Raw genomic sequence first — 15,402 nt, forward strand, 5'->3', positions numbered from 1 at the left:
ATCTTGGGTCAACATTTGATCTCCAATGATCACAATGATTAAGAAGTATCCATGCTATATATAGCAAGCTTTAAAAACACAGTTTAGATACCGAATCACAAACAAACTTTACACAACATCAAAATCTCAATCTTATAAAATAAGATAAACTGAATCTGTGTATATTCAAACTCTTCATGAATCAAGTATTGAAATTAAAAAGCAAAGATCAAATCATTTATTTAACTCCTTTCACACATCTTATACATGTAAAACAAACATTCTATTCTAAATTTCTTTTCCCAACCTATCCCCTAACCAGTTAAAATGTGTGAACTCAGTTTCTCCTTGTTTGTAATATCTGTCTGCTCGATATTTCCACCAACATGCCTCATGAATTTTTCCTTTTGAATAATCATCTCTATATAATAAACCTGAAGGCATTTTCTTCATTTGTCTGTGTCTTGGTTTTAAGGTACATTCAACATATAATCTTCCTTTACGTCTTTCAAAATAGCAGCCATCACATCTTAATTTCAAGACATTCTTTGGTTTGTATGTTCTCACTGATAAAATTGAAGTGGAAGTAGGTAGCAACAACTTAGAAAGTCCATAATTAGGGAACTGTGACCTAGATTCTTGAACTGAAGTCAGTGTTTGTGGTCTGTAAGCACTTATACATGAAAATAATCTTGATGAGATTGAATCTGTAATAGTTTTAGTTGCCTGTACTGCTGGACTCCCATGATGTACCAGACCTCGGCAAAGTATCCTCACTAAACTCATTTGGCTTCTTTATTACTGTAATCTGTAAATAAATTAATAAGAAATTAATAAAATAATTAAAAATTAAAAAAAATGTCATGAGTTCAAATTTACATATTTATATCAGAAATAAGGAGATGTGGTAAACTCCCTTTGTAGTATGAAACCTTGTAGTACAATTTTAGAGAGATCCATACACTTAAAAACAAGTAATTGTCTGGAAACTAGAAAAATGGCACCGTTCTAAAAATGTTGCAAATTACAAATTATAAAGTTAATATTCTATTAATTAATATATATTGATAACAAATTCAATATTTAAAGTAACAACGCATGAAACCTACATTGGCGGATCCAGGAGGGGGGGGGGGGGGGGTCTTGGGGGTTGGAACCCCCCTTTTTTTGGCCGATCAATGCATTTGAATGGGGACATATAGCTGGAACCCCCCCTTTATCCTGGGGTTGGAACCCGCCCTTTTATTTGGCCGATCAATGCATTTGAATGGGGACATATAGCTGGAACCCCCCCTTTATCCTGGGTTTGGAACCCTCCCTTTTTAAAATGGCTGGATCCGCCCCTGACCTAGATCTATAAATGCTACATTTATCATGCCCCACCTACGATAGTAGAGGGGCATTATGTTTTCTGGTCTGTGCTTCCGTCCGTCAGTTCAGGTTTAAGTTTTTGGTCAAGGTAGTTTTTGATGAAGCTGAAGTCCAATCAACTTGAAACTTAGTACACTTGTTGCTTATGATATGATCTTTCTAATTTTAAAGCCAAATTAGACTTTTGACCCCAATTTCATGGTCCACTGAACATGGAAAAGGATAGTGCAAGTGGGGCATCTGTGTACTTTGGACACATTCTTGTTTATTATATATATTACTGCAAACATTACATTTTCTTGTCATTGGCTGATCCAGGGGGGGGCCTGGGGGGCTCTGGCCCCCCTTTCGTGGGAAAAATTTGGTTGATTATATAGGGAATCACTGAAGCATGATTGGAGAGCCCCCCCCCCCCCCCCCCCCCCCCCCCCCCCCCCCCAGGAAAAGTTCTGGATCCGCCACTGCTTGTCATATCATGCATATTATGATACATGTACATGTATTAATTTTTACTTGTGGTATAGAACAATTATATAGTCATCTTATATTTTTTTTAACATTCTCTTTGTCATGTTATAACAAATTGACTGCTTGTAAAATGCATTATTTGTGCATCATTGTTCAGAAAATACAGACATAATTTGTGAAATACACTGAACTGAAATCATTGAAATCAAAGAAGAAAAAAACGTTTACTTATTAAAATGTAAAGAAAAACATCATTCTATTATGTGTATTACCTCATTAAAGGATCTTTATCATGTGGATGCATAATTTAATGTTGATTGAAGATTAAAGATAATTACAACCAATGCTGAGATTTCCACAGGTTTTCACTATTAACGATTTTTTTATATTCTGGCGCATGTAATTGTATAGTATGACACGTGTACAGAGTTAAGGGTGTTTATTGGAAGTTATTAATTGCAGCAATAAAACGAGGGACATGGGTATAGCTATTCTCTATTGTCATTTAGTGTTAATCTTTGTGTGTACTGTTGTCACCTTACTGTGAAGCCACATCTAATGATTTTCCTATCAAGAACAACGTATTGCACTGCGATGGGAAATAATATTGCATGTTTTCATATTCTGACTTTGCTGAAAACAGTACATAAATTATCTTAAACATATTCTTTGTATTTAATAATAAACACCTGCCCAATGAGGGCATGATACACCCTTCGTCTTGTGTGAGAAGTTTTATAAAATAACCATAAATAGATACAGTGCAACATGTGAAAAAAACTCTTTTTTTTTTACAAAAAAAATCAATAACTCCAAAATAAAATTTTGAATCATCACCAAAAAGTATACAGATTTTCAGATTAATATATAACTAAGAAGTGTGTAAGCAATAATCCTAAATCGACTTTTTATTCGTTTTTCATATATGGCGTGACATGTAAACCCCTCCCCCTTTTTTTACAATCAAAGTGATGGAAATCACTCATGGAAAGATTAGAAGAGTAGTTTGAAAAATTTCATGTTTAGGTATGATGAAGGAAAATGAACATTAATAAAACACTATTGCCGAAAATTTTCAAGTATGAGAATAAAATGAGCTCATTTAATTAAATAATATGGGTCTTTTAATTTGCACAATTTTATTTAAACTGCAGTTTATATCTTATCCAAATAATGTTGCCTGTTCTGAACATGTTTCAAAAAAATAAACCAAAATTCTTCTAGTAAATGCTTCCAACTATCATTGTAAGACATAAAATCTAGACCAACAGCTAAGAACTTTAAAGTGTCAACAAAAATAATCTAAATATGTTGTTTTGGGACATTTTATAAGTTGAAACAAAGCCGTGTTCTAATGAGCACAAAATATGTTTGACACATGTGCACGAACTTACTGTTTATATTAACGTTATTTCCATCGTTATCCTTTAAAATATATACATTTAAGCAGGTAACATAAACTTTTATTATATTTTTTTATGAAACAACATATATTTACCCTGCTCGTAGTTTTTAAACTTATCAAATTTGAAATACAATGCACAGACTCCTCGAGGAGGAAACGGGAACAGCCAAACATTTTTACGGTAATTTCGTACGCTTCGACCTATAAAAATACTGTATTTGTCCTATTAGAATCGAAATAATTCTCACGCTCAGTGTAAAATATCGACAAATATAATGCCTACCCATGTTAAAATGAGCATAGAGCATGACATGAAGGAATTATTTCTTAATCAAAAGTAATAGGCAATAAATAAATCTATCATTCTTATATATCAAACATCTACTACATACATTTGTGTATTCAATTATGAGGTCAAATATTTGTATATTGAAGTTGTATATTGAAGGTTCTAATTATGTAAGACTGAGGTTGATAAGTAATGTGGTCAATTTGATTGACAGTTTAGAAGGCGGGGCATTGTAATTTAAGGTCCACCTTGTCTCGATTGTTTGGTGATAATGACAGTTGTCAAACACCATAGTATTGTGTCAATACCCAATTACCTAATCAAAATGTTATAAAAAAAAGCCTGCACATCAATACACCTTAGTTACATAAATTCTTGGATGAACTGCTCCAAAAATATACCAATTTTTTCAGTTCATATGTGTATTATGTGCATATATACATGAGAACTATACGGAACTACATTTCAGTGTGAATACATTTAGTAACAGTAGCTAACCTGTTGTGGTATTAGGGAGGCCAGTGCCTTAGTGAAGATTTAGAACAAGTTCTAATCTTTCCAACAAAAAACAATAACTCTAAAACAAAATTTTGAATCATCACCAAAAACTTTAAAAGTATACAGATCTTTGGATTTATATAACTAAGAAGTGTGTAAAGTTTTAAGTAATAATCACAAATTGTTTTTGAGATACAGAGTGACAAGTGAAAAAAAAAGTCCTGTAACTCAAAAAGTTTAAATCCTATTTTCACCAAAAAGTATACAGATCGTTTGACCATCATACATGTCATAAGAAACAAAGTTCTATGTTTAGTTTCATGAAATTTGGATAAGCAGTTTTTAAGTTACGGTGGGACATGTGGACGCCGGACAGAGGCCCGACATTTGTATACCATACATGCCATATGTTCCGTCAAAATTTTAATGGGCTTATAAAAACTAGAAAATTTGTAGTCATGTATAACACGCACCCCTCTTACAAGAAACAAACCTGGCTAGGGTATAAATGTGTGCGTTATACATACCACAAGACGGTATCATAATAAATATAATACCAAAACATTTCTAAGGGTTCTGCGGAAGCCAGTGTCTTGCCTACTTTAGCTGTTAGTCGCAGGCTGAACAAAAACGAGGATAAAAATAAATAAAAATGTTCCTGTAGATACTATCTTTTGACTGTAAGAGACTTCTGTCCAAGTTTGGTAAAATCCAGGATAGTTTATGAATCTAATAAATGTTTTAAAAACTTGAAACAGCAGACTGTATGTAATGTCTACTGGAAGAAAAACTATGTCCATTTATAAGTAAATAATAGAAAAACAGGAATGAAATTTTAACAAAATTTTCTTCTAAATACTAGCTTTTGATCCTAAAAATGCATCTGTCCAAGTTTGGTACAACTGAACTCCCCAGTATAGTTTTAAGAAATTTGCTTAAGTTTTAAAAACTTTAACCACAGAGTGAATGTAATGTTTCCTGGCAAAAAAAATAAGTCCATATTTAGTCCAAAGTTAAAAAGTAAAATACAGAAAAATAGGATTTTTTTTAACAAGATTTATTTCTGGATACTACATGTATCTTATGATTACAAACAAGCTTCTGTCAAAGTTTGGTAGAAATCAAGGATAGTTTCAGAAAATTATTAAAATTGGAACCCCCTTTTTTTTGGATGATCAATGCATTTGAATGGGAGCATATAGTTGGACGCCCCCTTTTTTACTCTGGGTTGGGACCCCCATTTTTTAAAGGCACTGGCTACGGTTACATGGAAATGTAACAATAATAAAAATATTATTGTTACATTGGAGACTAATTGCCGGAATGCAAAGTTGGGTAAGGAACCGATTAATTACGAATGTAACAATAATTATTGAGGCTACGGTTACATTGCGTTATTGTTACATGAACAACAGCAATATACGCTAGATTTATTAAACTTAAATCTTCTATATAGTTTTGTTGCTTAATTCATTTATGTCTACTAAATAATACTTGTTATAATAATAAATAATAAATATTATTATTCAACAAATGGTGTTTAAATAGTTTTAGATATTAATGGATTTGATGTTCTTAAAGATACTACTTCAAATTAGTAGTGCCAAAGGCGAAAAATATAGTTCAATGGTTTGTTGTTGAAAACTCGGGCTGAGAAAACTGTTCACTTTTAAGTATTCAACTGAACACCTACTCGCTCGTATTACCGTCATTATACTTTGAACAACTGATGAAGAGATTCCTATTACCAATTTTGTTTGGGTGAAAAATTTAAAACTTGCATGGGATTCGTTTGAAACGAAACTGAAACAATATCAAGACACAAATTTCATACTGCTTTACAAACGCACTTACCAAAAATTGATACATCAAAAGCAAAGTTTCATAACTGTGAACTAACACTGTGAACTTCTGTATACATGTATAAAATTGAGAATGGAAATGGGGAATGTGTCAAAGCGACAACAACCCGAATATAGAGCAGACAACACCAGAAGGTCACCAATGGGTCTTCAATGTAGCGAGAAACCCCGCATCCGTCGGAGACGTCCTTCAGCTGGCCCCTAAACAAATATGTATACTAGTTCAGTGATAATGGACGTCATACTAAACTCCGAATTATACACAAGAAACTAAAATTAAAAAATCATACAAGACTAACAAAGGCCATGCAAAGGCTCCTGACTTGAGAAAGGCGCAAAATTGCGGCGGGGTTAAACATGTTTATGAGATCTCAACCGTCCCCTATACCTCTAGCCAATGTAGAAAAAACAAACGCACAACACTACGCATAGTAAAACTCAGTTTAAGAGATGTCCGAGTCCGATTTCAGAATCCATGGAGGACGTACTATAAAAAAATCAAAAAATTGTATGTCATACTTGTATGTATTGTAAATATAAGATAATGTCTTCAACTTTTATTATTTAGTACATATTACTAGTCCCATCGAACATTGCTGTTTTTCATGTAACAATAACGCAATGTAACCGTAGCCTCAATAATTATTGTTATATTCGTAATTAATCGGTTCCTTCTCCAACCATGCATTCCGGCATTTAGTCCCCAATGTAACAATAATATTTTTATTATTGTTACATTTCCATGTAACCGTAGCCAGTGCCTTTTTTAAATGGCTGGATCCACCCCTGGGCAAACAATTTAATATGACGTCTTGGAAGCCAAGGCTATTTTAATTTTTTGCATTGACATGTACACCTTCCTGCGATGCAAGGCGTCAAAGAAACAAATTTAAACGCCTTTCAAGAAGTCATAATTATTTGGACTAGGCAGAGCCGGAGGTACTCGGGTAGAACTTGGAAGAAAACAACACACATAAACTGATAAATATGTTTACAGAAAAAAAATACAATAGAGGTGTGAAACTGCAGATAACAGAGTATAAAAACAAGCCCTTGTTCAGTGATATTCAGGATTAAAGGTTCATGGGTGTAGTTTTTTACCAATGCTTTTTCCAATTTTCAATCTTCTTCGGTCACATTTATTAGTCGATGTATCTTTTTTTCTTGGAACACATGGAGTCTTTGAGCGAATTACAAACGCAAAGATAACGTTTTTTATGATGATGAAGTTTTGTCGGTTATCGGAAAGGAAATGAATAAGAATCCGAAATTCACTTAAAGCAGTTTGAATCTGTTTCTAATTTAATTACTAGATTTTTTAAATCACATTAGAAATATGTTCGTTATTATCATTACATGATATTAAGTATATGATAAAATGATTTATCATATATACTTAGATTAAATAACATAGTTCAGTTCAGTTTCTTGTATATTCCTCCATTAATTGTGGAGCACTACCCAAAGGGTATATGATTTTTACTGAATGATAATAGCATTAAATTCACGTAAATTCCATATTTTTTTTCGAATTGGTGCTTAGCGGGCTGATATGAAAAGTTGATCACATGCTTCGATTGTTATCACATGCCTTTCCGTAACGTTATCGCATGGCATTCAGGGTTGAGTTCAATATCGTAAGCAGCTACGTAGCGGCTACGTAGCTGCTATCAATATATATATAGCAGCTAGTTTATAGCTACGCGTTCGGCAATAGTCAAAATCTACGTAGCACTACGTAGCAGCTACGATATTGAACGCGGCCCTGGTGATACCGGCAAATTCCGGAAAATACACCTCAATGCTACGTTTTCATTAGTGGCTACGTTTTCTATGAAAAACATTACAAAGTAGTGTACAAAACAATTATTTGGATACTGGAAAGTATATTGTGTAAAATAATTTAAAGGCATATGATAGGGAGATTTCATATCGAATGTACGTAGTAAATTTGGGGTCCGACGTCCGTGAACTTTTTCCACTCTTTGAATTTCTATTTGGGAACCACGTAAAAGGATCAATATATGAATCTGTTATTTTTCTTCATTGTTGAAGCAAATGATAAAAAGATCATAACATGTCATTTTTCATATCACATGTATTATCAGCCCTCGAGCCATGCGGCTCTTGGGCTGATATTGAACCTAGGGCTTATATTACATGCGATATGAAAAATGCCATGTAATAATTTGATATTATCAGACCATGGCGCGCGGAGACAGTATTATTTTTTTTAAGGATGAAAAATTTTGTCCTGCATGCATTTTTTTAATTGCAATCTCTGTCCGGCCTTTTTAGTTTTCACTCGATTCGGTCCTGCCTTTTTTTTTTATTAGTTTATCCTATTTTTTTTTACATAAATTGTCATCCTGCCTTTTTTTTTACTCAAAACTCCTGTCCTGCCTTTTTTTTTCAAATTTCATCCTACCCCCCCCCCCCCTAAAAATCAAATGGAAGTTCTTTTAGTCTATAGAAAGTGGTGTATGATTTGAACCGACATTATCTAATATACAGTCAACTCAAAGTTATAAAAATTACAAAACACGTGAAGATATATCACATAAGACAATGCAAGCACTGACAAGTCCGGTTCCTGATTTGCTACTGTAGCAATAACTGAAAGCCAGCTCAACTCCGATTCTCTCAATATATTTCGAAGCCGTCGTACTCCCTAATATAGGGTGCTGTACCTCAATGCCATATATATATGTTTTAACGTCAATTCAACAGAAATCACGAACTTATTCGATGAACAGAAGAAACCTATACAGAATTTTCAATACAGAAAAATAAACCGCAACGATTAAGGTTTAGTCGAAATAATTTTTGTGCGGGAATTGTATAGATAATCATCCCAAAACGGTGGACGGAATGAACCGTGGAATTTCTTGATAACATAGGAGATAAACACATGCTGAATGTGCACCACGGCATTCGTATTGGTTGTGTTTCGTCCTGGTATTCCTTCGAAGGTCTTCAAATTATAAAATGGTGTTGAACTTTTTTACAATCACCATGAAGATATCAACCGGCGAAGTACTAGCATTTACGTTACTCTGAAGTCTTTATGATAATGGAAACAGTATTTAATATATATCCTTGATTGTTATTTTTTTTTTTTTTTTTTTTTTTTTTTATGAATAGAAACTATTTCTATATAGATATGCATATAAACACTATAAAACAACTATGGGTGAAAACAAAACAAAATTTTAATAGAGAAAAAACAAACGATTAATTAAGTAAACAAAAGAACCAAATAAACAATCAAATCAGTAAACAAAAAACATCAATATCTCATTAAATCAAGAACAAATTGTATCCCGGTCTTCAGCATTCTGACTGCAGCAGCAGCAAAGTCTTCTAAACCATTTTCTAAATCTTCTTACAAAATTTAGAGAGTTTTCACTGGTAGAACCACTTTGTTTGTGAACTGGTATATCATTCGGAACTGGCCGTTTGGTTGGTTCATTAAGCAGAAATGGGTTGATTGATTCAGCGACTTTATGATTGGTGGAACCAGATAGCTTCGACCCTCTTGTCTCATGTGTTTCTTGTAATGGAGTAAAAACTGGCTTAAACCTCGGTCTTGTTGGGTCTTCGATATCACTGAGTGTGTACCATTCACTGTTTGATGATCTTGCTGTATCTGGATGGTCTAAATCAAAGAGAAATTAACAGAATAAAATATTACCTAATTATAAAAAAAGAAGATGTGGTATGATTGCCAATGTTTTTAACAAAACAGACATATTAGATTGGCGAGAAATTCTTGTTCCCCTATTACGACAAAACCAAAATATGTTATTTTAAATAGAATATATCTTTTCAAAATATTAGAGATACTACTTGTTTTGTTCATTATTGGTATCTGTGCAACAAAAAAAAACTAGTCAAATACCCGCATATCATGGTAAGTTTCAGAAGTTTCAAAATAAACAACAACAACAACAACAAACGAAAAGATGGATGTTGTTGACGAGTTGTTAAGTGAAATGTAGTAGTATTGAGGTTATTACCTTTCGCTTCACGTTCTTTCTCTTTGTTATTGTCCAACAAGGTCAAATCTAGCTTCAATTCTTCTGGGTCTACCTGCTTAGAATTTAATTCAGCTGTCGCAGACTTGCTTCTCTGAAAAATAGAAAAAGACCCATTTGAATACTAAAGTACTATTTCTTCATCAAAATAAAATATCAATTTTGTGTGTTAAAAAACTATAAATGGTCTGCCAAGGTAACGAGACACAAGTCATATGAATCAACTGTCTGAGATACAGAAATGAACTGAGATACGGGGTAATTACAATAGTGAACTGAGATACGGAGTATACATGATTGTGAACTAAAATACGGAGTATACATGATTGTGAACTGAGATACGGTATGTATAAAGTAGTGAATTGAGATACAGTATGTATATAGTAGTGAACTGAGATACTGGGTATATATAGTATTGAACTGAGATACGGTATGAATACAGTAGTGAACTGATACACAGTAGTGAACTGAGATACGGTATGTATATATTAGTGAACTGAGATACGGGGTATACTATATACAGTAGTGAACTGAGATACGGAATATATATACAACAGTGAAATGAGATAGGGAATATATACACAACAGTGAAATGAGATACGGGATAATTAAAGCAGTGAAATGAGATATATACGGCAATGAAAATTATGAAATGAGATACGGGATATATGACAATAAAAAAACTACCAAGCAATATATTCTAACCATAAATATAAGTTTTCCCATGAACATATCTTTACCTTGAAAATCCTGCTTACAAAGCGTCTAACAGAGCCTGTTCTCTTTACGTCATTGATTCTGTCGGCCAAAAGTATTTCTGCATCACTACTTGTTCTTATGCTGATGTGTCCTATTGAAAATATTGCAATAGTTGTTATTTGCGTCACGTGTTTAAACATAATATCAATTATATGGTTTGCTACAGAGCCCTTATCGTTTCATAGAGGGTAAGTAAAATCAATAGAGGATCTGGTCGAATTCCTATTTTCATTTATCATAACTTTCAAACTAAAGTTGTTGCCAAAATAAAATGAAAAAAAGATTTAAAGCCTTTCAGTCTTTTGTTTCCTATACACGTCTTTACTTTCAATATTCCTATTTCAAAAATATCTTATAATAAACTTACTATTTTCTTTGTTTTCCTCTGTATCAGCTCTGAGTTTTATGGCATGTGATTGTTCAAGTTTTCGCTGGAGATCTTTTTGTTCTTCGGCAAAAGCTTGCACTCTCTTGTGGAGTTTTGAGACTGAGGCTTTCAGGATAATGTTGTATTCAGTATTACTGCTACTTGGGTACTTTAAAATAAACAAACCAATAATTTAGCATTTACATTGTGTAAAACACTAGTCATTTCTTTTCTACAAAATCAAAACAACATTCTAAAAATCAAGTGAATATACTTAGTCATGAATGAACATTTTAACAATTTATATATGTATTATAAATTCAAAAATTTAACATTATCACCATCAACAACGACTCGCCTGAATGCGATCGTATGGAACAATTGTATTATGATTTTAATTTAGGACTTTGTACAATACATACCGATTTATTGTTTTCATTATCTATATATATTTTTATAAAGATGCAAAATTATAGTATATTTTTAAGTACCAAATGGTAATGCTTATTTGATGGACCTGGTTCTTGCGACGCCGATAATGTACTAACTGCTGGTTTGTGAAACTCCTCAAACATTTTTCTTACCCGTTCCTGTCTTTTTTTCTCACGTCTCTCCTCTCTTTCTTCTTTCCATATTTTTTCTTTTTCAAATGCTTCAACAATCTTTTTTCGCTCTGCATCTCTAATCGATTGGAAGAATGCTTCACGTTCCTCTTCACTAGCAGTTTCTTCTGCATCTAGTGCCTCAATTTCGACCGGATATTTTATATTCTCCTCTGTGATAATACTTGGTTTGGCTTGGACATCATGATTCTCTGCATTGTCGACTTGTTTGTTCAATGTTGAAGCAAGTCTTTCAAGCTCTTTGGTTCTGACATCTCCAAAGAAAGCAACTCGCTCCTCTTCACTCGCTGTTTCTGTGTTCCCTGCTTCATCGTTTTGTTCTGTCATTGTTGCAGTAAGTCTCTCAAACTCTTTAGTTCTGACATCTCCAAAGAAAGCAACTCGCTCCTCTTCACTCGCTGTCCTTGGTTTGTTGAACGGACACTACATCTGATTCCGTTTCGCTGCCAGCAGCATGCAATACAGATAGGATAAACCCACTCAAGTTGCGTTCAAAGTTCGCGTTTTTTCCATCCATACCTGAAAATGGCACAATAATATATTAAGGCCAGACTGACGGCAAAAAAACCCAACATATTATAACACAACTTTAACTAAGGTTTGATTGTCCGATGTCAATTTGACAAGGTTCGATCATCCGAGTCGGCTTAATTTTTATTAAAAAAAATCTAATTAATTTCATATACCATTTTTCCAGCGTTTCCTAAATAGTATGTCCGATAATGGTTTTAATTCATTTATTCTTATATACAGAATTGTCAATCTAAAAGCTAGGAGTCGAATGGGAATACTGTGACCTTTGAACTTTGAATCATCGCTAAGTTCCGTATTTCATATTTCTTTTTATGGTAAACGCCAATAATGGAAATAACTTTGAGCCTAACTATCAGTTATTGCCCTAGAATTAAGAGTACATTTAAAAGGCCATCATTTTGTTAGACGTTTTTTAAAAGCTTCCCTGAAATACCAACAAAGGTAGTATTCTATTTAACACCACTTTTTTATAATACTAGTATAATTGTAAAGGTTTTTCATATCTCTATAAAACACTAATTCAAAACTAAATCGCCATATATAGTATCGTATTACTAAAAGTTAAAAGTCACGTTGAGTTCGAGGTGAAAACGGTGAAAGGATGTTTAACGGCGGCATATGAATAAAAGCAAATTTTACCCCTGATCTTTTCCTATACCGTATGCCTAAAGCTAAAGGGCACACAAACAAATCATACATTTGAAATTAAATCAATCCTTATACAGAAGTACATGTTTTGAATTACGAACAATCAAAATATGTTTAATGCACCTTGTGACATTTGCAATCATTACAAGTTTCGATTGCATATGTTGAAAAAGATATTCCAAAAAGACGCAGTTTACATACAATAATAGAATTTTTAAAATAAGAATAAATAATACTTACTCAACACTTTAATTTCCTGATTCATCTTCTAGATTATCCGAAATTCTACTTTTTTTTCTCCTCGTTCTCTGTGCATAAAATAAATATAAACTGTTTCGCTCGACAACAACGTTGCTACTGAAGATATTATGACGTCCGACGTCAATCGAAGTCGTCACTGATTTTCTCCTTACTTCGTGACGGAAAGAACACTTTGTACATGGAATAAGAAATCGACGACGGTGTATGTTTTCCATGAATTTTAATGCCGTTTTGAAAATTGTACAAAAAAAGAGGAAAGCGGAAAAAAATACAAATGATAAACGCAGTAAAAACAATTTGTAGACGATCTTACGATTAAGGAAGCTGGCTTGTCATGTTTTGGATTTTTTGTCAGATTTTCGGAATCCTCTGGTTTTATCCATTTGAATGCGTTGAAATAATCTGCCCGGTGACCCCCATTTTTCTTTTTGTAAATCTTTTACATATATAATGATAAGCCATCTGTAAAAGACTTATAAAATTTTAATTACTTTTTAACAGTTTTTGAGAACTTCAACTTGTCAATGATAAAGCTATGAAAATTCAAGAGAGAATATTTTCCCGCCAAAATTTCAATGGCTAATTTCTCGAAAACAAGCACGGTGACATATATATATATTTTTTGCTCTTTGGATTCCTTCATTAATCCCCTATCAATGGAAACTAGTGTTTTGAAAAGTTAATTACTTTGAAACTGAGAAGCCAACTCCCTTAATTTTCTGAAAAGTCGGACGATCATTTTTTTTCTCCTCGTTCTCTGTGCATAAAATAAATATAAACTGTTTCGCTCGACAACAACGTTGCTACTGAAGATATTATGACGTCCGACGTCAATCGAAGTCGTCACTGATTTTCTCCTTACTTCGTGACGGAAAGAACACTTTGTACATGGAATAAGAAATCGACGACGGTGTATGTTTTCCATGAATTTTAATGCCGTTTTGAAAATTGTACAAAAAAAGAGGAAAGCGGAAAAAAATACAAATGATAAACGCAGTAAAAACAATTTGTAGACGATCTTACGATTAAGGAAGCTGGCTTGTCATGTTTTGGATTTTTTGTCAGATTTTCGGAATCCTCTGGTTTTATCCATTTGAATGCGTTGAAATAATCTGCCCGGTGACCCCCATTTTTCTTTTTGTAAATCTTTTACATATATAATGATAAGCCATCTGTAAAAGACTTATAAAATTTTAATTACTTTTTAACAGTTTTTGAGAACTTCAACTTGTCAATGATAAAGCTATGAAAATTCAAGAGAGAATATTTTCCCGCCAAAATTTCAATGGCTAATTTCTCGAAAACAAGCACGGTGACATATATATATATTTTTTGCTCTTTGGATTCCTTCATTAATCCCCTATCAATGGAAACTAGTGTTTTGAAAAGTTAATTACTTTGAAACTGAGAAGCCAACTCCCTTAATTTTCTGAAAAGTCGGACGATCATTTTTGAGTTATCGCTCTTTAAATGTCAATATTAAGGTGGTACCCAACACTTTCACTAAAATTAATTTGGCTCGTTTAATTTTCATAAAATTTTGTCAAAGTATGTACTTTGACCCTTTAAAAAAAATATAAAAATTACAAAAATTTTGAACCAACCGTTTTGTCAGAAAAAATACACTGGTTATATAGCAGTTTGACAAACACCAATTTTGATCATTGAGAAGCTTAATATTCCTTTTACAACACAACGTAATTAAAACGTTTAGATGACTTTACAGAGTTATCTCCCTGTTGTGTTAGGTACCACCTTAAGCGGATTTCGAAATGTTTTGGCTGTTTTCTATTATTGAGAAAAACAATGTGATTATCAATAAGACAACCTTACTAATATATCAAATTGACGAAAATGGTAAAGATACTCTTAAAAGATGGTATTGACCTTTGTGAAAGATCTTAACTAGAGATATTGTCTCTTTTTTCGGTGTTTGTTAAAATTTTGCAAATAGCAATAGAGAAAGACCCAAAACCCTTAAAATTATTCGTTAGATAGGATCTTCAAAAAAATTGATGTGGTCGGAACCTTCACTAGCCCCAGTTTATCAATTATTCCCTGGCATTGCTAATTTGACCCAGGTTTTGCATTTTTTGCGATAACTTTTATAGATAGAAATCAGCTATTCAAAATTCTTCACCTCCATCTTCATGAAAATCTACAATTTAATAAAGTTATGGATTGTTTTTTTTTCAATTTTGTAATATTCGCAAAGAAAGACAAGAGTGCACACGCTGAAATATCTCGCCTTCTTTACTTAGTATTGAGTTTATGTTGATAGTCCTAAATATGAAGCTTTAC

General features: G+C 33.0%; 1 protein-coding gene and 1 long non-coding RNA gene across 2 annotated transcripts; both read right to left on the reverse strand.

Annotated features, from left to right (window-relative positions):
* Positions 1-202: 202 nt before the first annotated feature.
* Positions 203-7,110, reverse strand: LOC143079825 (uncharacterized). Its single transcript, XR_012979494.1, has 2 exons — positions 6,974-7,110; positions 203-787 (listed from the first exon to the last, which is right to left on the reverse strand). It is a non-coding gene; the product is annotated as an uncharacterized LOC143079825 (long non-coding RNA).
* A 1,950-nt stretch (positions 7,111-9,060) lies between these two features.
* LOC143078180 (uncharacterized) lies at positions 9,061-13,229 on the reverse strand. The gene is made up of 6 exons (XM_076253123.1): positions 13,081-13,229; positions 11,620-12,177; positions 11,036-11,204; positions 10,650-10,759; positions 9,892-10,003; positions 9,061-9,530 (listed from the first exon to the last, which is right to left on the reverse strand). The coding sequence occupies exons 2-6, from the start codon at positions 11,983-11,985 to the stop codon at positions 9,178-9,180; spliced, it is 1,110 nt and encodes a 369-aa protein (XP_076109238.1). The 5' UTR covers positions 11,986-12,177; positions 13,081-13,229; the 3' UTR covers positions 9,061-9,177.
* Between the last annotated feature and the right edge of the window lie 2,173 nt (positions 13,230-15,402).

This window comes from Mytilus galloprovincialis, chromosome 6 (assembly GCF_965363235.1).
Source record: "Mytilus galloprovincialis chromosome 6, xbMytGall1.hap1.1, whole genome shotgun sequence".
NCBI classification, from domain to species: domain Eukaryota; kingdom Metazoa; phylum Mollusca; class Bivalvia; order Mytilida; family Mytilidae; genus Mytilus; species Mytilus galloprovincialis.